General features: G+C 42.5%; 1 protein-coding gene across 1 annotated transcript in view; it reads left to right on the top strand.

Annotated features, from left to right (window-relative positions):
* The first annotated feature begins 428 nt into the window (after positions 1-428).
* LOC311016058 (ras-specific guanine nucleotide-releasing factor 1-like) overlaps positions 429-22,802 on the top strand; it is a 29,764-nt gene continuing 7,390 nt past the window's right edge. The window contains exons 1-16 of the mRNA XM_084013547.1: positions 429-998; positions 6,443-6,549; positions 10,044-10,191; positions 10,966-11,058; positions 11,997-12,250; positions 12,380-12,459; positions 13,002-13,195; positions 14,140-14,249; positions 14,454-14,572; positions 15,201-15,361; positions 15,667-15,730; positions 16,561-16,703; positions 16,974-17,056; positions 19,349-19,597; positions 21,636-22,009; positions 22,460-22,576. Coding sequence (XP_083869673.1) covers positions 723-998; positions 6,443-6,549; positions 10,044-10,191; positions 10,966-11,058; positions 11,997-12,250; positions 12,380-12,459; positions 13,002-13,195; positions 14,140-14,249; positions 14,454-14,572; positions 15,201-15,361; positions 15,667-15,730; positions 16,561-16,703; positions 16,974-17,056; positions 19,349-19,597; positions 21,636-22,009; positions 22,460-22,576 — 2,572 coding nt within the window. The 5' untranslated portion in view covers positions 429-722. The remainder of the gene's footprint in view (positions 999-6,442; positions 6,550-10,043; positions 10,192-10,965; positions 11,059-11,996; positions 12,251-12,379; positions 12,460-13,001; positions 13,196-14,139; positions 14,250-14,453; positions 14,573-15,200; positions 15,362-15,666; positions 15,731-16,560; positions 16,704-16,973; positions 17,057-19,348; positions 19,598-21,635; positions 22,010-22,459; positions 22,577-22,802) is intronic.

Raw genomic sequence — 22,802 nt, 5'->3', positions numbered from 1 at the left:
ATTAGAAATCTGACTTTTTTCCACATGTGGTTCAAATTGTGAGAAAGGAAAACACTCCTCTCAGGTGTGTGTGTGTGTGTGTGTGTGTGTGTGTGTGTGTGTGTGTGTGTGCGTGTGCGTGTGTGTGTGTGTGTGCGCGCGTGCGCGTGTGCGCGTGTTTTGTCGGTCTACGGGGCCCGGTGTAGGCCTTATCTTCTTCGGGATTCTCCACATGAAGAAGCTGCGTCTCTCTCTCCTTCGTGTTGTTGCTCGGAGTTTCTGTCCAAGGTGCTGAAATCTGCTGCTCGGGGGACGGGTCACGTGACTGCGCTTTCTTCCCTCTGCGAGGACGGGATGCAGTGTGTGCGCGCGCTCGCCTGCTTTTGTGCGCGTGTAGGCTATACACGGGGACACCAGTCCTCATCATGAGCGATTCGGGCTCACGAGAGAGGCTTTTCTAAAGACGGCGTCGGGGGGAGCTGCTCTGCGCTGCGCTGTGCTCGCCGCGTGGAATTAGTGCAGTTGAATGCGTAACTTTAACTCTATGTGCATCCCTTTCTTCTTCTTCTTTTAAAAGAAAAATCTTTAGCTGTTGCAGACATTAAGTGTGGCAACTGTAGATGATGGGTACACGGGAGTGGGCTGCTGCCCACCAAGTCTGACAGGGTTTCGGAGGTGCTGAAGAGGAGAAGAAGAAGAACATGTAAGAGTCCGCGGATCCCTCTCGGATTCACGGGCAAAAAATGCAGAAAGGGATGCGACTAAATGACGGCCACATCACCTATCTGGCTCTGCTGGCGAAGAAGGATGGGACGAGGCGAGGTTGCCTGAGCAAAAAAAGCTCCGACAATACAAAATGGCATTCAAAGTGGTTCGCGCTGTTGCAGAACATGCTGTTTTATTTCGAGAACGACTCCAGCTCACGCCCCTCCGGACTGTACCTGTTGGAGGGATGCGTCTGTGACAGGGCGCCGTCGCCGAAACCATCGCTCTCAGCGAAGGAATGCTTAGAGAAGCAGGTAAGGTATCGATCACGCGGAGCTCCCCCATAAGTCCGACTGACTGACACTGTCAACGCGATCCGTCTCGCTGAACTGGCTGCTCTCGTTTACTGCTGCTCGCTGTGTTTTTCTCCTGACGGGAGAAACTTGCTTCCACCAGCGCGAAAGCGACCGTTCACAACACGAGGTATATGCAGCAAAAAAAAAAAAAAAAAAAAAAAAAATCGCAAACAGCAGTTTTTTTATAACCCCAACAGATATTTATCACGCAAACAATGTCCCAGAGATGTTCACTTGACGTTCGCTGTTACGTAATGGCGTCATTCTAACTGATTGATTGTCTCTAAAATAGCTTCACAGCCTGCCTCAAAGGGAACGAGTCAAAAATGCAACAAAATAAAGATACAAAGTTGACAGGATTAATGCAAGTTTTGCAAACAAGGGGGCTGGTTTACCTTCTTCCACCTCCTTTCCCGTTATCTTTACAGCATTTATTTTTATGTAACAGGCTGTATTTTTAGACGTGAGATCGCAGCTCCTATGTGGGGAGTAAACTTAAAACAGCATCCAAACTTTGCAGGTTGCCATCTTGCGGAGGAGAGCTGCCCCTTCCCTGTCGTTTTGACGTATTGATTTAATTCCTTGTCTTGATATTAATAGCATCCTACCTTGGCAACTGCGTCTCCCCGGTTCATAGCAGCTTAGTTCATTTGATAGCTTTCTCTCTCACTCTCGTTATCATGGGGTTGTTAACGACGAGTCATGAATGAAACAAACCATGTCCCAGGCACGCTTTTGTTTCTCAGTACATCCCCATTCCTTTTAATTCCGCTGGCATTTAGTGCCGTGGATTAACATGTGTGAGGACTACACAATTTCCACTGTTAATTTTTTATGCCAGTGTGACATGGTCAGAAATAATCTCAGGGAAAGCATGGTTGCCTCTAGCAAAGCACTTTTGAAGGGTTAGGAAGGCGGCTGCTGGGAAGAATAAACCTTGTGGCATAAAAGCATTTGAGAGCCAGAGAAGTGGTCAAGCAGCTGTGAGCTGTGACTGCAGTCACCTTTTGAAATCTGTTCCGCCAGCTGCAGCGTTTCTGCTTCCCCTGCAGCAGAGCCGATAAATAATTAAATGTCAAAATTTTATATCTTCGGTCATCATTTTATGATGTCGCTGTGTGCTGAGTGTGTGCATGAAAGTTTCACTTGGAAAACCTAGAGGCCTCCTAGACATGTTTCACGTTCACTATATAGCAGGTTTGGACAAAAAAACTGATAGAGCAAATGAAAGGCAACCAAGTTTGCACATTTTATGGATGCAACAAACGACTTCGGCTGTACAGAAATCACAGGGATGTTGGAGTTCATCGTGGGAATTTAACATGTATCATATTTTTCAGTTGATAGATCTGAAAAGACAAACAAACTAATACGGACGTCCACATTATTCTCGACTTGCAGGTGATCACAGCAGATTATTGTTCAAAAAACTGTTTAAAATAACACCAAATAAAAAAAAAACTGTACAGGTATGAATAATACTAATAATAATTGACTAAATATGCACCTTGTGGTGGTAGTTCTCATACAGTATATAGCTAAAGTATCCAAAACTGGAGTATTTACATCTTGATGCTATACTGACTCAAATTCCTTTTTTTTTTTATTATATCCACTATAAAACATTTAAAATTTAAACTTAAATTATTCAGCTTCTCAGTCCTGATAATCTACTATCGTACATCAGGTTGTGTAAATGACAAATAAAGGACAGATTCATGATGAGTGGCTATTGTGCGGTGGCTCCTACAGCTTCTGTATGTGGCTGCTTTAATTAGCTGTACCTGGTGTCACTGCCCATTGAACTGAACTCAGCTGTCGCGTCATGTTCTTCAAACACTTGCCCTCTGCTCTTTGTTGGCAGAGCTGTCAGGATTAGTGTCAACAATAGAGCACCAGCAAGATTCACAACCAGCAAATTCACATACATTTTAGCTAAGATATTTTTTTTCTTTCCTGTAACAGATCCAAATTTAAGTTTTTGGTTCACAGTCTGGTTGTTAGTAATTTTCTGAAGAAGCAAGATTTTGCAGTCATGTGAACTTTGACTCACTTTGAGTCACTTTGAGTCTGCAGTTTTGGTTTTAGTCACCTTAAAGTCCCAGTCTGCAAATTTTTTTTTATCATCTTCACTGAAACCGACACATATGCTCCGATAGAACAACATAAATCATCCGGTTTTAGAAGGGAAAAAAACGTGCCACTACGTGCACGTAAAGCTTGTTGTTTGTTTTGCAAAAATCCACCGCACCCGTATCATCCTGTCCACTCAGCGCAGTTCACAGTTCGTGCACACACCGAGATCACGCACAGATCCCCCCCCCCTCACGCATGTTACAATATCACAGGCACACGCCTCAAGCTAGGCATACGCTAAATGATGTTAGCAGTTGCTATCTACGAGTAAGTTAGCCAGCCAACCTCTGTGTAGCGTGTACTCCATGCTGTTTATCGATGAGAGAAGACATGGGCGCGTTCACAGAAATCTGGTGCACACGCACTGACGAGCACTGGGAGTGAGCGGAGGAGCTCAGTGGTAGAGGGGCGTGAGTGTTGTAAACATTCGGAATTCGACTGAGTCAACTCGATCCGCCAGACTTGCCGACTGCCACTTTAAAGGTAGCAGATCATAAAAAGATCATTGGTCATGTGGGTTGTTTTGGAAGGCACTGACTAACAACCTACTCTGTCATTTAGTAATGAGAGCTTGTTGGTCACTCTCATAACGCATATGAACTATTAAACTTTGCTGACCGTCAAGCCCAAACCCCGTCAGGACACAAGCTCTGTTCTGGCGATGAAATGTGGACTGAGTGACATCTATGATGACAGCTGTTCATGCAGGCTGCTCCAGTGAATTTATTTCAACAGTGAATTAAATGAATTTGAAAGCCTTCAATTAGCATAACCCAGTCTTCTGTTGAGCACGTGTCCCTTTACATAATATGTGTCAGGAATAAATTCTCTCAGATTTGTGTTATTTGTGTCGGGGTGTGAAAGTTTGCGCACACGTATACAATTTGGACGTGCATTTGCACAAATATGTGCTTTTCTGTGTGTGTGAGAACAGCACACTTTGTAGTGGCCAATCAGTCATAGCAGTGCATACCTGTACATCTTGTGGGACTCAAAGTCTGTGTCTGCCTTGCTGCGACCTCCTGCCGTACAACAATGTTGATCTCTCAAAGGGGAAATGAGGACAGAAAGACTAATCAATGCCATCCAGGTGTCGGATGGCATACAGATTTCCTTTTGACCTTCCCCACTCTGGGAAAAACAAAGAATGACACTCAAGTCAATGAGCAGACTGTAGAGGTCATCTGAGGCAATGCTACTGTAGATTTCTGACATTAAATCTGGTACATATGCAGATTACACCAGTTTTCTGTTGAGCGCGTCAGTGGCGTGTGTGTGTGTGTGTGTGTGTGTCAGAGCTGCAGGAGGAATGGCCGGGCGAGTGCTGGATCTTATCTGTGTGTGACAGGGAGAGGGACAATGCAGCGAATAGATGCCAAGCCAACTGCCACCTTGCAGGGCTACGGCGCTTTTTATAGCTCTCACTCCTCAAGAAGGAAAAAGATCTTTCTCTCCCTCCCTCTCCGTCTGTCTCTCCGTTCTCATTGTATCCTTTGGAGTGTTCTACTTTTTAAATGTTCTTATTCCCCATTTAGAAGGCGAGTTACGTTTAAGCCCACAGTTACTATGGCAACCCCTATTTGCATCTGAAAAAGTGCATTTGAAGGGGCCAACGAAATGTGCAACAACATGCCTCAGCATTGCCTCGCTTAGCAAGTGCAGAAAATATGGGCTAAATGTGAGGGGAGGTGAAGAGGAAATGCATGATAGGATTTTTGTTTTTACTGTTTTATTTGTTTCACATAAAAACATGCCATCATGTTTTGTCACTTAACTATTGTTTTGACTGATTTTTAAATTAATCTTCTTTTAGAACTTTTAAATAATGAACAGTTCATGAATTTGTAGTAAAATCTAGGTTAAACCGATTTTTTTACTCTACAAAATGCATGACTGTGGTCAATGTCAATTAATCGTAGTAATTCTCAACCACATCTGTGTCCAGGAAAGAGGTACCAAAGGACAATACTAGAGCAAGTGGGTCAATGTCCAATGTATGGACTAAATTAATGTTCCCATACATCAATGTGGTCTATTATATATTTTGCAGCTGGGAGTATCAATAGTCCAAATATATTTCCAATTGATTTTAAATATGTGGTAATGCAGTTTCTTTCTTATTTAATGATCTATATTTCAATTATACTTACAGTTTACTGCAGGTGGAAAATGAGGGTAGCTGTAAATGTATATATCTATAATAGCAAAACACTTTTGAAAAGTGACAGGCTTTTAAGGTCTCGGTTTACTTGAAAAAACATTTTTCATAAAAATATAAAGGATAAAAAGGTTTTTTAAAGATAAATAACTTGAATGCTTAGTAATTGGAGACCACCATTATCATAATAATTACATAAGCAAATTTGCTTTTATATTTTCTTTTGTACATAGACATTATGTAAACAAGGATTTACTACAAGCTACGCTTTCTTATCGAGAAAATAAGTGGCAAATAAAAGGCATGACACACCAGCTCATCGGAAGCGGGAGATGGGAAGCACATTATTGACAAGGCCCATTCTGCTGCGAATCAGGAAATATGCAACATTACTCCCCTTCACAAATGGTTTGCTCTTGGCATTTGGGATGGATAAAAAAAATTCAATATATTGGATTTGCAGGGGTCTATTTTCAATGCATTATTGTTATATAATCTGATGCGTTTCCACAACAGAGAGGCTGTCTGTACTATTTTTGCAATGACCACCACTTTGTTGATTTGAAGGTTTTATCTGATAAGCCTATTAGAAAACGATCCCACATGCATTTGCCATAATTTCCATTTCTGAACCTTTAAGGCTGTAGGGTCAGTGGAGATAATTGGCGAAGGGATTAAAACGGACGAGGACGCTGAGGTGTTTGTGTCACTAAAACGCAGCCAAATCACTGGGACAAAGCAAAACAAAACATGGTGTCAGGCGAGAGGCTTCCACCAATTCAGAGGTGAGTTGCCAGGTGACAGGCAGAATGCACAGAGGCTTTATAATGAATCTCTCAAGACGTTTCCCTCAGGATTGCTCTCTCCCACTCATTCACACAGACACAGGCATGCATGTGTGTAGACATGCAAGTTTGATTTCAACCAAATGTAGGTTTAAGAAGAAAAAAAGCCTGTCAGTGATGACGGATCATGCAAGTTTTTCACGTTTTCCTGCAGATCATCAAGGAAACATTATACAGCTTTCACTGAACCCATTTTATATACACTGATGATCTTATTACACACTGAGCAAATATTTGACTCTTTCTCTGGTGTTGTTTTCCAGTACTACTTTACCGTCACGTTCAGTCATGACAACCAGAAGGCTTTGGAGCTGCGCACGGAGGACGTCAAGGACTGTGATGAGTGGGTGGCTTCCATCACACAGGCCAGGTACGTCTCACACATGACCTCTCACCTACATACACACATTCAGCTGAGGATGAAGTGTGTGTGTGTGTGTGTGTGCGTGTGCCAAAACTGTAGATACAAGGTTAATTATGGTAGACTATTAACTTTTTACAGCCTGATATTTTAACTTAAAATTAAATTGCTTCTTTTTAAATCTGGTACATCAAAGATCTTAAACAGGGGGTCCAGGACCCCTAGGGGGTCCGCAGAGTTACTGCAGTGGTCCCCGAAATGATTTGAACCTTTTCCAAAAATGTAAATATGTCCACCTGAACATGAATCCAACCTATATTAAGCAAATATAAATCTTTCTGTTTGTTTAGTATTATGTTGAGAAAATGTGATGTAAAAATGCCAAAATAGAATTATTATTATTATAATTATTATTATAATTAGGCCCTGTGATAGACTGGCGTCCTGTCCAGGGTGTACCCTGCCTTCGCCCAATGACAGCTGGGATCGGCTCCAGCCCCCCCGTGACCCTGAATACAGGATAAGCGGTAGAAAATGGATGGATGGATGGATTATTATTATAATTATTACTTTAATGTCTTAGCATTGTATACATACATCATTACAAAGTACTGTTATACATGGCAGCACAAGGCTGCACTACACATTATTATTGGCCTGCCTTAATAAGTCTTTATAGGCCTTCGGGGTCCTTGACCTGAAAAACGTTGAAGACCTCTGTGCTACATCATACATATGTTTCTTTTGAGGGAAAAAAAATCCCAAACCAAAAGGGAGAAATGTATATCTTTGGGTTTCATGATGGCGCGCCCTAGTTTTCATTCATGCTATAGAATATATGATATCTTATTTCGATACAGCCAATCAAATCTTGCATAAAGTAGAGCAGAGGGTAACACTGTGCCAGGCAGCAGCCTGCGAAACAACACAAAAGCCACAGAACAACAACCACATTAGCTTTCCTGCTGCAGTCTTCCTCCTTATCTAACTCATGAACAGTCTTGTCCTACACCTTACCTTGTTGACTGAGCGAACGAACAAACATTCACTGGGGATTCATGCATCGTAAATGCAAGTTTGCATGCTAGCTAGGTAATTAGCCGCTCAGCTGCAGGACATTAAACAGCATGTAAACATATCTGCAAATGTCACTTTGCACTTTTCACTTCTGGCAGCAAATGTCACCTTTTCCTTCCCTTTTCATTATTTAAATGAAATTAAATACGATTCCCCATGCATTGAAAAAACATGTTGATGCTATGTTCGACTACAGAAAAGGGATGAATAAATGTGATGGTTGGACTTAGAATCAAATGTGAGACAGTAGTTATTTGAGCTAAACGCTAAATTCAGTATGCTAATGTGTTCACAATGACAATGCTACTATGCTGTTCATCGAGGTCATCATTTTGTTTAGTATTTTAATGTTTAATTTTTATAGACTGCTGCAGGAATAAGTCCTAAAAACCCGAATGGGTTAGCATGTTTGAACTTTCGGTTCTCTCGTCTCGAAAGTGTTTTAACCAGGTCTGTGCTTAACACAAGCTTAAAGCTCTAGTCTATGATTTGAAAGGTTTTAAAAAAGCATCCCCCACACACACACACACACACACACCCCTCCCCTCCGTGCTCCTCCGAGCTCGTATCGTTCTCCCCTCGCAGCCTCCCACCTCTCTCTTATTTTACGAAAGTAGTTCACCAAAATGTGTTCCTGAAAACATTTTAGGCGAGAAATGAGCTATGCAGGCCCTGTGATGGACTGGCGTCCTGTCCAGGGTGTGCCCTGCCTTCGCCCAATGACAGCTGGGATCGGCTCCAGCCCCCCCGTGACCCTAAAATACAGGATAAGCGGTAGAAAATGGATGGATGGATGAGCTATGCAGTTGCTGAATCTGTCTTTATTTTAGATTGACAACGGTCAGTTTAAAAGATTATCGAGAGCTTGCGGGCGGCGCCATCTCTCGAAACTCGCCACTCCGCAATGGCATTGCGCGGCTTCTTACATAGACAATGAATGGGAACATTCCCTCCGCTTATGAACTCAGGCAGGACGCCGTTTAGTTTCCCGGTGTGTCCGGGACTTCCACAACATGTACAAAGCAGTAAAAATGTTTATTACGGCCACGAATGATGAAACATTATCGGTGTAAATGCAGCGGGTGCCGGTCGGATTTCTCTCTCACCCCGACTGCAGTACGTTCCCGATCCCAAACTGCTCGGCGATCGCTCGCCACAATCCCCCCCTCCCCTTCCCGCTGACGCCGCAGTCTCAGCCAAAATCACGTGAGAGCCCTGCTCCATACCTGAACTTCTCAGGGCAACAAGCGTCTTGTCCGCTCATAGATTCAAACGCGGAAGTGAGTCGGGACGATATGTGAGCAGGAGCAGGAGAGTGAGCGAGGATTGGATCGGAACATTTAGCCAATAGTAGCCATGCGGACTGGATGGCTACTATTGGCTAAAGTTTGGCTCAAGTGAAAAATCGTAGACTAGAGCTTTAAGAGGTTTTACCGCTTTGTTCTATGATATATAATACGTTAGTACATATCCCACTCATGACTTTTTAAGCTGTGTTTTTAAAAAGGCGGTTGCTGATGATTGGCTTAATATAAATGTAAACATCATTACACTGATTAGTCCATCTTTCCAGCCTCATTACTCTCACAAATACAAATGTGATGTAGTTTAACTAACTACCTGGCTGAGTGAACTTTTTACTACTGGCGATTGCATACACAGAATGTAAACAACCACAATATCAAGTTGATAATCTAGTGTATTCTCTCCAATATATTCTACCTTCAGATTGTCACTCAAGTCCCGGTAGTATTGGAGATAGTTACAGATTGTGAAATGTTTGTGAATTGAAAGACTACTGTAAACTTTGCAGCAAAATGGCCCTTTTAGATTCATAAACAAAAGAGGGTGAAAGCCAAGTGATGCAGTAACTGTAAATGTCAGTGGTGTGAATTTGTATGGCGAAAGGTCAATTGATTGGATTTATTGAAGATTACATTGATTAGTGCTCAGTCAAGGCAGCAGCACACAATGTACAGGGGTAAGTTGGCCTGTAAGCATGTTATGCACAGCAGGGCAATGAAGATCTGTATTCACATATCATTATAATGCTTTTATAAAGGTTTCTGATGTCTGCCATATCCTAATGCTTTAATTTTCATGTTTGCTACTTATTAATTGCAGCACATTCCTTCTCTAACAAGCCGTTTTGTGAGGTTGAATCAAATTTAAAATGAAACTCTTTGTTGAACTGCGTAATGCTCAGAATTATTGCTAATGCAGAAGCAGGCTTTACACGTGGTTTGCTAAGCCCACAAGTATTTGAGGAATTGGTTGCGTAAGTGGCTGTGCTCGGTGCAGACCTAAGGTCTGTGATTCAAATATATGCTGATCAAAGGTCTGTTTCTGCTTTGATAAATCTATGGAGAGCCTATGAAACACACATTAATGAGCTCCTTACAATGTCTCTATGTGTGTCTGTATAGTTACAGGAACCTGGCTACAGAGCATGAGACCCTCATGCAGAAGTATCTCCATCTACTCCAAATAGTGGAGACGGAGAAAACGGTTGCCAAGCAACTTCGACAACAGATAGAGGATGGGGAAATCGAGATAGAGCGGCTAAAATCAGAGGTAACTTGTCTTGTAATTTCATGCTAGTAATACCTGTGTGTGTGTGTGTGTGTGTGTATGTGTGTGTGTGTGTGTTTTGTGTTGCTGTGTGGCATATAGAGAGGCAGAAGAGATGGAAGTAAATTTAGTCATGCAAAGAGTATAAAGACGGAAAGGGCAATGGACAAAGGTCAAGACCCAGATTCCGAACCATAATGTTGTGAGTTCAAGGCAAGTGTCGCAGCTTGCATCGCCAGCGGGGTGTCCTTGTTCGGACACTGCAGTACTGTTGAGTGTTTTGTATTATTCAGTCGAAACTACATCAAATGCTACTCACTTTAATGTGCTAATGGAGGGCTTCATTTGAATTGAATGTTTTCAATATGCATGATTCAGCTTGTATTGTACCTGGTACTGCAGACTGCACAGCAGCGTGATTATCAACTGTTTCACTTTTCATGGCTAAAATGTGTGTAGATTTGGGTTGTTTTGTTTCATTTCAGTCCATGATTAAAAGCTGTCCGCATGTCGATGGGAGTGAATGAAATGAATAAAATAAAATACATTTAGATGCAACTGGTACAGTTTGTTCAGATGTTAATTCTTTGAAACCAGCTAATGGACAGTAACGACATTGAAAGTAACAAAACAAGTAAAAAAAATACTGAACAAAGCATTCAGAATCATAATAACAACACAGGGTCCAATGAAAGATTATGATATAACCTAGATCACGAGGAATATGGCTGCATGCAGTGTGAGCCAGTGCAATGTTTGATATGTGTTGGATTTCAGATCGCTGGACTGCTCAAGGACAATGAAAAGATCCAATCAAATCCAGAGGTTCCTCCCAATGAGGATGACACCGAGATCAAGAAGATCAAAAAGGTGAGATCCAACGGCTTTAGTGCTGTGGCATTTTAAAGGAGAAATGTAAAAAACATAAAGTAGTGGAGGAAAGGAGGAAAAGCAAGTGGGAAGCGGGAAAGGAGGGAGGGTAAGTTTGATCTGTTCCAGCAGGGATATATGTATGGTTTCTGAAACAGGTTTTATTTTTAACCTTCATTTATTCAGGGAAGCTCACTCTTGCATTCACAGCAGGGAGCTCCTTATCCGCTACAACCAACGGCTTCTGTCTTCAGCTCGACTGAAGCAGCTGCCTGCTCCTTAATGAAGCTGGAGAGTTTGGAAAGTTTTGGAAAGCCACTTACTTTCAAGCTGCAAAAGCTGAGGCGACAAACCTGAAGATAATTATCACATGATTCCGCAGTTCCCCGCAGCTCTGCAGAGCATTTTAGTGTCTTTGAGCTCAGTGCTTTGGTTTTTGCCGGCCCACAACTTTTCTGCTTTGGTTCATTTTCGTCAACAACTGTTTCCAGCCGCAGCAAAGTAGCTGTATTCACATCACACCAAGTAAAAAAAAACAGTGCAAAATTAGGAACTAGTTACCAATATTGTTCTCAGGAGTTGGTGAAGACCAAATCTGAATTTAAAGCAGAATAAATATAGGACTGATGTGTCAGGTCAGCAGAAAACAAAAACGTGACTCCAAAATAAATGCTAATGTTTGCAGGATATTTAATTTGTTTACCTAGCACATTCTCCATGACAACTTTATATGGTAATAATGTGTAAGTGGTGTGTGCCCCAAGTGACTACAAAAAATCAATGAATGCTGGTTTCAGTACAAACGCTAAGAATTCAGTGATGCCCCAGAGCTAGCTCAGCTTCTCTTCATAGTGTCGCTGAACATAAGCTTCAAGATTTGTATCTGAGAACAAACAAAGGTGACTTAAGGTTTGTGTGCTCCCCTTTTTTCATCACAGGTCCAGAGCTTCCTGCGAGGTTGGATTTGCCGCAGGAAGTGGAAGACCATCATCCAGGACTACATCCGTTCACCCCACGCTGAAAGCATGAGGAAGAGGAACCAGGTGGTGTTCAGCATGCTGGAGGCCGAGGCCGAATACGTCCAGCAACTCCACATCCTGGTCAACAACTTCCTGCGGCCGCTCCGCATGGCCGCCAGCTCCAAGAAGCCGCCCATCACTCACGATGACGTCAGCAGCATCTTCCTTAACAGGTGGCTGGTGGTGAGACAGTGGTTGTGATAGTGGTGTGACTTGGCACAGTGGGAGCTGCCAAGAGTTGTGAACAAGAGAGGGAGAAATAATAGCTCATGACCACCGTTTTGCTCATTTGTTTTTATCAGTGAGACCATCATGTTCCTCCATCAGATCTTCTACCAGGGCCTGAAGGCCCGGATAGCCAGCTGGCCAACACTGGTGCTGGGTAAGAAACACAGAGACAACCCCCACACAGTTTGACATTAGGTCAAATCACACATTAAAAAAGATATTGCAGGTTTTTGAGGTATCTACCAAATCACACATTAAAAAAGATATTGCAGGTTTTTGAGGTATCTACCTATGATACTTTTGTCCCAATCTAGTATAATGAATATGGCTGGTGGCACTCACAGCATCCAAAAATCATATAATTAAAACTGAACAAATGTATTTTTCTAGAAACAATGCCCTCTTCTGCCCTTACATGATTCACACTGTAAACAACATAACTCAGAATGTTTTGGTACAACCTGTTTCATTATTCAAATTAAGATTTAATCATAGCAGAGATCAGACTCAATTCAGCTCAATACAGACCACTTTCTGAATTTAGCTGTTCGCAAAAGGTTTTTACAAATATAGAGCATCTGAATTTTCATGAAGAATGATCCAAAAGAAATAGCTCTTGCTTGTGATGTACTGTATGAACGAAACAAACAAAACCATATTGTATATATTCATGAAGACTTATGTCTCTCTTTACAGCGGACCTGTTTGACATCTTGCTGCCCATGCTCAACATCTACCAGGAGTTTGTGAGGAACCACCAGTACAGTCTGCAGATCCTAGCCCACTGCAAACAGAACCGAGACTTCGACAAGCTGCTGAAACAGTACGAGGCCAAGCCAGACTGTGAGGAGAGGACACTGGAAACCTTCCTCACTTACCCCATGTTTCAGGTAAGATTTCAGAGTTTCAGTGTGGATAACAGCAGTATTATTGCATAATCCACATACTGTTTTATAGAGTATTCTTTGGCACGTATTAAGCCAGTACAAGTATGGTAGTGCATACAAATAAAATTGCATTACACTGTGGTCAAATATATTCATATGTAGTATCTGATGCTAATCACTTTTCTGATTTTGAATTCAGTCTACGTTAAACCAACAAGTGTAATGTTTTAAACATTGTACAATGCCAAAATGCCAGGTACCTGCACAGTATTTTTGTATGTTTTTCTTATTTTTAGCACTTGCATTCGGTTAAACACATGAAATTTGACAGTCTTTCTTTCAGTCATTCTGGCTTGGCCTTAACAGAACCCGTGATTCCTGGAAGATGCCATTTAAGTTTTAAAATCTTGACTGTTAATCGTGGCTCTCCCATCAGGGCAACAGGTGAAAAATGTAAACACCAAAGTTCATGGATGCATTATCTTTCAAATTTTCATCAAAGTCACATCAGTAATGCAGCAGTTATGGCCATTATAAGAAAAATAAAATCATGATCTGAAGCGCTTTTGCTCAACAATTTGTGTTCAAATGAACTACGATTTTTAAAGTTCAACAGCGGAACAATGATGCTGAGAGTCATGTTTGAAGTGAAGACATCGGATGTTGTGGTGATGAAGGAAATATAATGTTTCATGGAGAAAGTGAACAAAAGCATTATTACCTCTCTGGGAAAAAAAAAGATGATCTTTTTGCCTTTCAAAGCAAACCCTTGATGGACTTTGTGACCTGCTAATTACCATTCCAAGGCCATGAGAGTCAAGATGTTTGACACTGATTTCTGAAAAACTTGAAATCTCTTGACCTTTAAAAGTTTGAAGTGTACATTTTAAAAGCTAAAACATCAAAGATACCCACTTCAATAAAAGGTCCAACCACCTCTCTTTCAGATCCCTCGTTACATCCTGACGCTGCATGAGTTGCTGGCTCACACCCCCCATGAGCACGTGGAGAGAAACAGTTTGGACTACGCCAAGTCAAAACTGGAGGAACTTTCCAGGTAAGTCTACTGTCGGACGGTCAATCAAGCAATTGAAAACATATTGTACATTGTAAACGTTACAACTCACTCGGTGTGAATGAATGGATACAGAGATGTCTGTCGGATTCATACAGTGATTTTTGTTGAGGAATACTACATTATCAGTGATTCGAACATACAGTTTGAATTGTGGAGTGCCTGAATCCTTCCGTGTCTTTTCAGAATCATGCATGATGAGGTGAGTGAGACGGAGAACATCAGGAAGAACCTCGCTATTGAGCGGATGATTGTGGAGGGTTGTGAAGTGCTTCTGGACACCAGTCAGACATTCGTCAGGCAAGGTAATATGGTCATACAAGCATATGGTCGAAATCACGACCATACACATGTCAGTTAATGAATGCATCACCGTTCATACCACTGGGATGGTCATCGCTGATTCTGACTGTCTTCAGTATGTTCAGTTTGATTTCTGGTCCAAGCTGTCATGTTCAGTTCAAAACAAAGGTTTAAAGCTCGGCAGCCTGTTATTGATAACAGAGTTATCAGATTACGACTGTTTCTGTGGATTTTTCAGACTTTTAATAGGCTTTTTATGAGGGAGTAACGTACCATGTATCACAGCTGAGCTGACAATGGTGCTCTCTTCTGCCGGTGAGGGGAGTTACACTGCTAAAATGCTACTGATTCGTTCAGTGACAGTGGTGATTCAGTGTAGTCAGTTCAGTATAAAGATTAACTGTTTAAAGATTTGTTTGTAAATGCACTGAACACCTCCACAGACCAGTTTCTCCACTGAACACAGAGAGGCCAAACTGGTAATTAACCCGCCATCTCACTCCTGGTCAGCGAACAAGCTGCTGCCCAAATGTCAGTAACGGAGTAGTAACGGGGGGCATTACTGTAAAATATATGAAATACTGGAAGTAATTGCAACAGCAGCAAATTTCATGTGTTTTCTTTTCACAGGTTCCCTGATCCAGATACCGATGAGTGAGAAAGGGAAGATAACAAGAGGCCGACTGGGGTCTCTGTCTCTGAAGAAAGAAGGCGAGAGACAGTGTTTCCTCTTCTCCAAGCATCTTATCATCTGCACCCGTGGCTCCGGGGGAAAACTTCACATCACTAAGGTGCATAAGGAAAGTTCTCAAGAGGACCTGACACTAAAAAAAATGTGTTGTACATAAATGACACCTGATATAACTTAAATTGGTAATTATCAATTATCAACTATCAATTGGTAATTATAATATATGTATAATGTAATAGTCATTATTTATCAATCAAATCATAACATTGACCCAGAGTTTTAATGGCCCTGGTGGAGACATTTACAAAGCCTGTACCTTTTTCTGCAGCAGTTGTTAAGATTTCTTAAATCTTTTAGCTAGTAACAAACTGTATGTGACCTTGTGACATTCCAACCCTGTCACAGAATGGAGTGGTCTCTCTCATAGACTGCACACTGATGGAGGAGCCAGAGGGGACGGATGATGAATGTAAGTTACTATGTCAAATAGATAAGCTATATAAGTGTATACGTAATGTATGTACTAGTTGAAGTTGTTACCCTTGACTCCATTTGCATCAATCTTACCTTCACCCCACAGTAACTGTTGTGTTGGGAATTGTAAGATGTGAGCAGTTACAACAAATCAGTACAATAAAAATGCAGATAAATAACATGTTTCATTTCTTTCTGATGAGTTAAGTAGTTTAGCCCTTTGGATACACAATAATCCTGTTTACATGACTAGCCAGAGAGAGCTGGAGACTGTTTTTCTACAAAGATAAGATATTGTTTCTTGACTAACCACCATCAAATGTAACATAAACGCATCCACAATGGTCGAACCAGGTTGAAACAGTGTTGGTTGCACATCATTTAGCACGTATTGGATCATTGAGAATAATAGTGTAATGCCACTCTTTCTAAATTGGAGACTGTAGATGGAAAACGCATGTCATCTGCTTTCTTTAGATAAATGTAGAGATTTCAACTTCCGAAGGAGAGAAGGCTTTCGTACGGTGTAAAGGCAGGTTTATTCTGGTTAAGAATCAGGCATCTGTAGCTCAGTGTGGAAAGCTTCACTGACGTTATGTATAACTTACAATGTTGACCTCAATACGTGTCTGAGAATTTGACCTACACTCAGTCACAAATAGAAATAAACTTACTGTACTTTGCTAAACGTGTACTTTTTAAAAATCAAATTTTGTCATTTCTATCATCCCTTAAGTTCCTCTTTCTTCTTACAGTGTTTGCTCGTAGTATATTTTATTTTCCCTGTCACTGTAAAATGAAGGTTATTGAATTTGTGCCTTGCAGCCAAAGGGGAGCGTAGTGGCCAGGACACAGAGCACCTAGACTTTAAAGTGATGGTGGAGCCCAAAGACGTCCAGCCCTACACCATCATCCTCGTGGCTTCATCTCGACAGGAGAAGTCAGCATGGACAAGCGACATCAGCCAGGTACATGTCCTCACCTGCGCGATTCCAGAAAGAATGTGTTCCAAACAAACCCACATCATTAGATGAGGGAGAATTTACATTCAAATAAATCAATAAAAGCTCTATAGATATACATTTTGGCACAGTACATAAGAACAAAGTTTGAAACAGCATTCTTGTGGTCCTTAGGGGAAGAAACTTATGTCGTCCACTGGTTTGTTAAGTCACTCACCCTCTTGCATTGTTATCCTCATGGAGAGCCTTTTCTCTATCTGTCTGTTTATCTTACAGTGCATTGACAACATCCGCTGCAATGGTCTGATGATGAACGCCTTCGAGGAAAACAGTAAAGTCACCGTGCCGCAGATGATTAAGTGAGTGTCTGACACTAAGCGTAAATGCATTTACAGTTTATGCATTACACAAATACATGAAAGATGTATTTCATGTATTCCCCCCCCCCCACACACACACACTATTAAAGTGTAAGACCGGCGAAAATGGACCCCATAGTCTTTTTCGCCATGAAAAAACATAAAATAAGCCATCCAGACATTTTTTTTGAGTGATCACCCATGTATCGAGAGCCTCGAAAGACGCTAACAGCCCCATAGCACTAACACTGATTAGATTGGGGCGATGAGCCTAACGCATTCACAACGGCATATTCTAACCACTAATATTGCTCAAAATAGCACCAAACCTCTTCAGTAGCATGATAAGGGTCCTTACACATAAAACCAACACCAACAACGTAGTTAGCGAACCCGGAGTTTATTAAAAAGGACTGTTTTGAAAGACTTACTCACTGCCCAACTTCCAGGTACTCTCGTAGTATAGTCCGTACAAGTCGATTATCGAATGCAATGCAACAGGAGATGATTTGTTCCAGCAAAACACGTAAACGTTGTGGTTTCATTTCCTTTCATTTCCGCGTCAACACTCGATAGACATCATCACAAACAGCCAAGTAATGCATTTTCCATGGAATTATAAATGCCAAGACTTTCCTCATTGAACTGAACTCCAGTGCATTCGGTAATCAACTTGTATGGACTACCTGTCAACATGGACCTACTGGTAAGGCACAGACTTGTAAACTAGTCTTTTTTAATAAACTCCGGGTTCGCTAACTACGTTGTTGGTGCTTAGTTTTATGTGTAAGGACCCTTATCATGCTACTGAAGAGGTTTGGTGCTATTTTGAGCAATATTAGTGGTTAGAATATGCCGTTGTGGATGCGTTAGGCTCATCGCCCCAATCTAATCCAATCTAAGGCTTTCTCGATACATGGGTGATCACTGAAAAAAAATGTCTGAATGGCTTATTTGATGTTTCTTCATGGCGAAAAAGACTATGGGGTCCCCTTTCGCCGGTCTTACACTTTAACTGACCTGGGTAGTCTGACCCCATTCACAAAACCATTTGCTAGAAATCTGGGTGTCATTTTTGATTCTGAGCTTTGCTTTAATAAGCAAATCTCCTCCGTTGTAAAAAACAGCTTCTACCAGCTCAGAATCATCTCTCTAAAATAAAACACTCCCTATCATATCACAATCTGGAAAAAGTTGTTCATGCCTTCATAACATCACGGTTGGATTACTGTAACTCTCTCTACCTTGGTCTCCCCCAGTCATTCATATCACACCTACAAATGGCTCAGAATGCAGCAGCAAGACTGTTGACTGGGTCATAAAATTGGGATCATATCACACCTGTCCTTGCATCCCTTCAATGGCTGCCAGTACACCAAAGGACCCATTTTAAGATTGCACTGATGGTGTTCAAAGCCCTCAACGGTCAGGCCCCATTACATCTCAGACCTCCTACACCCCCACTCAGCCACTAGGTCCTTAAGATCCTGTAATAAGGGTCTTCTCCACATCCCCCGCTCCAGACTGAAACAAAAAGGTGACTGGGCCTTTGCAGTTGCGGCTCCACGCTTGTGGAACTAACTGCCACCACACAAACGCGATGCCCCCTCCATTTCTGCCTTTAAATCAATCAAAGATTAAATCAATCTTTACACCCTTGCTTTCTCTCCCCCTTAATTATCTTACCTCTGCACACCTTTGTCTGTTAGTATGTGGACGTTTGTGTTTTATGCCATTTTTTTTCAGCATTGGTATTTTTACTTGTTGACCTTCTTCATGCACTTTGTACATCACAAATGGTGTCAGGTGTGACCTGTTATAAATGCGCTTTATAAATAATTTGTACTTACTTACTTACTTACTAGCTAACCCCAACCTTAACCTCTTTTTACCCATAACCCTGGAAAAGCCTCTCAAACAAGTGAAAACCAGACATGTTTTTAAAAAAATCAAATATTACTAGAGCACACACGCAAACACACTCAAACATTAGTGTTATAGCTGAAGTCTCCAACTGTTGTATACACACACAGCTGAATGATTCTGTAGGCTCTTTCCAGCCTGGAGTTCCCAAAATGATTTACAGTCTGTAGAAAATTATATTTTCTGATAATAGTATAGAAAGTGTTTTTTCCCCAGTTGGGAAACCACCCAACCCACAGCAATGTTAATGCTGTACCCACTGACCCACACGTGACCAGAAAAGTGTACTAACTGGAGGTGGGCCGCATAAGTACTGGAAGCTAAATCCCTGTGAGTCACATTCCTAACCTCAGTTAAACCTCGATGCAGGTCGGACACCAGCTTGTACTGTGACGATGTTGACATCCGCTTCAGCAAGATGATGAACTCTTGCAAGGTGTTGCAGATCCGCTACGCCAGCGTGGAGCGTCTGTTGGAGAGGCTGACCGACTTGCGCTTCCTCTCCATCGACTTCCTGAACACCTTCCTCCACTCCTACCGCGTCTTCACCAGCGCCGACGTAGTGCTAGACAAACTCATCACCATCTACAAGAAGCCCATCAGCGCCATCCCCGCACGGTGAGTGATCCCCTGATTGAGGTGATTCCAAGAGGTTTATGGGATTTCATGAGCTCACTGGTATGAAACCGTCCAAACCAATCATGTTTTAATTGCAGGCTAATTTCGCAGATGCCACCTTGCTATTGTTCTTGTCCTCATTTTTACAGTATGCATTGTTTTGATTACACATCTGGATCGTAGGAACACTGCTTCGGAGGTGGGTTTTAATACCCTCACAGGTCAATGAGCATGGCTGTTACTTCGACTCTTGGTCTTGTTACGGTAAACCAACATGGGACAACTAGCTAACAAGATCCGAGGTCAAATAAAATGTGATCCAACTCTGGGTGCATCAGTCCAAAAAAAACTGCAGAATTGAGAATGTGAAGATGTGGAAGTTTTATTTGTATACCACCTTTCAACAACGATGCAAATCAATATGCAGTAAATATGACAGACTTGAAATAGATGACGACATCAACCAATCACAGGAAAAGTGTCTCAACCTGCAGAAGCTAAAACAGAGGGCCTGCACATCTGTAGCAGTGCTTGCAATTGTGATCAAGTTTCCTATGTAGTCCATCCTCATTAGGTTACCTCTTTAAGCAGGAGAGATAAAGAGAGAGAGATTTGTTACATTGAACTCCTCCAAGCACCTCAGTGCAAGGGCCAATTCATGTACCTTGTGGCAACTGAAAAGGAACAAAGTTTTTCTCCAAAGCACAGTGCTGTAATGACGCAGTGAAAAGGTGGGACCTCCCCTGTGTCTGGATTTGTCTTTGCTCTCACACGGACTGTCTGTAAGCAGCCCATCATACTAACACGCCCTGTCCAGGTGAGAAGGAACTAGAGGAGAGGCAGTGAGAGGTCACACCAACACATCCACTCTTCTTGTCTTCTGTCCACCATCACAGTTAATTGGGTCCTGTGTCCACCCACCTCCCCCGAACCCCTCCTCTTCTTTCTCATTCCTCTCTTTTACCCTTTTCAGTTCTCTCACTTTTATTTTTCTTTACGCAAGTCTGACCATTCCTCTCTCTGCTGCGCTGTCACCATGGCAACCCTTCACTCTGCTGCAGGACCCCACCCTCTCCCTCTCTCCCTCCCTCCTCGTCTTCTCCCTCTCTCCCTCCCTCTCTATTTCCCTTTCTCCCATCATCTGCAGCAGCTCTCCAGTATTAAATATTGATGGTAGTGTTTTGCACCCAGACCTTGCTCTCCTCTCTCCTCCTCCTCCTGTCTTTTTGTCTTACTCCTCTCTTGTCCTGCTTAATTATCTCCTCTGTTTTTCTTCTTTCCTGTTTTACTTGTGTCCTCTCTTGACTCTCCACTTTTTGTGCCAATCTCATTTTCTTTTCAACTCCCCCTTCTCTCCCTGTACTTTCCTCTGTCCTCCCAGCCTCCCCCATTCTCATCTTTGCCATTTGCATCTCCTTTCTATTTTGCAAATTTAGGCGAGGAGACACAACATGGCTGCAGCTAATACCATACAGGGCTGGAGGCTTCCCATTCGCCCACTGCCAGCCAGCAGCCTTCGCTGTGGTGGAATCCATATCCACTATGATGCTCCTCTTTCGCCCCCTCCTGCTTTTTTTGCACTGCACCTCTGTCTCTTTCTCCCACTTTCCCTCCCTCTGTCTCTATCTGGCTCCCCTTTTCTCGCGGTTTCTCTCTCCCCATGTCTCTGTGGGCCTCCCCTGGGCTGGTTGCTGTTGGCAGCACCCGTGCCTCCCACACTGTCACTTGACATGCTATTTATAGGCCTTCAGAGGGGGTGGCTCTCAGTGCAAGGAGGATGCTGTCTTAAACAATGTAGCTTAAATAAAAGAGGCAGGAACTCCCGAAGAGCCCTGTGGTTAATGTGTTCCCTCTGCTTCTGTGTACCGACACCAAGTGAACCATGCACCCCCATTATCACAATTTCTCCCCTTTCTTCTCCCTCCTATTCAGGTCACTGGGAATAATTACCCCAAATCCCCAAAGTGTTGTTCGTAGTAGTGAAATATGTTCATTCTTCTGTCTTTTTCTCCCCTTTTCATCCTCTCCTCTCCTGCAGTTCTTTGGAGCTTTTCTTTGCCAGCAGCCAGAACAACAAACTCCTCTACGGCGAGCCACCCACGTCGCCACGTGCCAGCCGCAAGTTCTCCTCCCCTCCTCCTCTCTCCATCACCAAAACGTCCTCACCCAACCGCCGTCGCAAGCTTTCGCTCAACATCCCCATCATCACAGGGGGCAAAGCCCTAGACCTGGCTGCACTCACCTGTTCTCCCAATGGCTATGCAAGCATGCACTCCACCATGTCACCCTTCAGTAAGACCACCCTCGACATCAACAAGCTCTATGTGTCCAGCACCATGGCCAGCAAAATCCCTGATGAGGGGGAGACCAAAGGCGAAGGCAAGGCTGAGGAGTCTGTCCTCAACAAGCAAGGTCAGAATCACTGTCCAAGGGATCAGTATTAATGAGGTTCATGTAGTAGTGTGGTAGCATTTTTACAAGCCCATTGTCACACTCATATCTTGTATGTATCCTCTACTCCTACTGGAGCCAATTTTACAATCCATCCAATTAAAGTAAAATTTGTACTACTGACTATATTTTGCATATGTAAAAGGGGTAGAATCTAAAATAATCAGCTTCAGTGTTCTTTGAGATTGATATGCAAAAGAGCAGCAGTACATCCGGGCCATGTCTGTTTGTTTTTTTCTTTTTCAAACAAATGGTCCTACAAGTTTCCTTAGTCTAAACCTTTGCTATCTTCCCTGCCCCAATCTCATTATTTCCAGCTACCACGTAGCTCCGCCCAGCAGTTATGCCTGTACGTATACTTCTCCTTCTTAGCTGCCTTTTTTTTAAATGTCTAACACCTTTTCTGTCCAGATCTGTCTGTGAGAGAGGAAGGTGATGAGGACCCAAGTCAGAGTGACGAAACAGAAGCAGAAATGTCTCCTCCCAAATCACCATCAACACCCAAGAACGTCAAGTCAAAAAACTCTGGTGCAGTATTATTTTGTATCTCCGCCATTGTGTTGTGACACAGTGCTCTGCTTAAGGGGTTTTATGCGTGAGACCCATTTAGAACATCTCGTTAACTACTTTTGAATTCCAACCCACCAGTTAAAAAACAAACGAGTTGGCAACAATGTTGAGTAACTTGGCAAGAATGTAGGGGCTGGCAAAGTACAGTAGCATAGCACTGAGTGCTAGTGACATAGAGTACTTG

The sequence above is a fragment of the Eutrigla gurnardus genome, assembly GCF_963514095.1.
Source record: "Eutrigla gurnardus genome assembly, chromosome: 1".
Taxonomy (NCBI): Eukaryota; Metazoa; Chordata; class Actinopteri; order Perciformes; family Triglidae; genus Eutrigla; species Eutrigla gurnardus.
The sequence above is the reverse complement of the archived record's forward strand: the minus strand, read 5'-3'. Positions and strand labels throughout refer to the sequence as shown.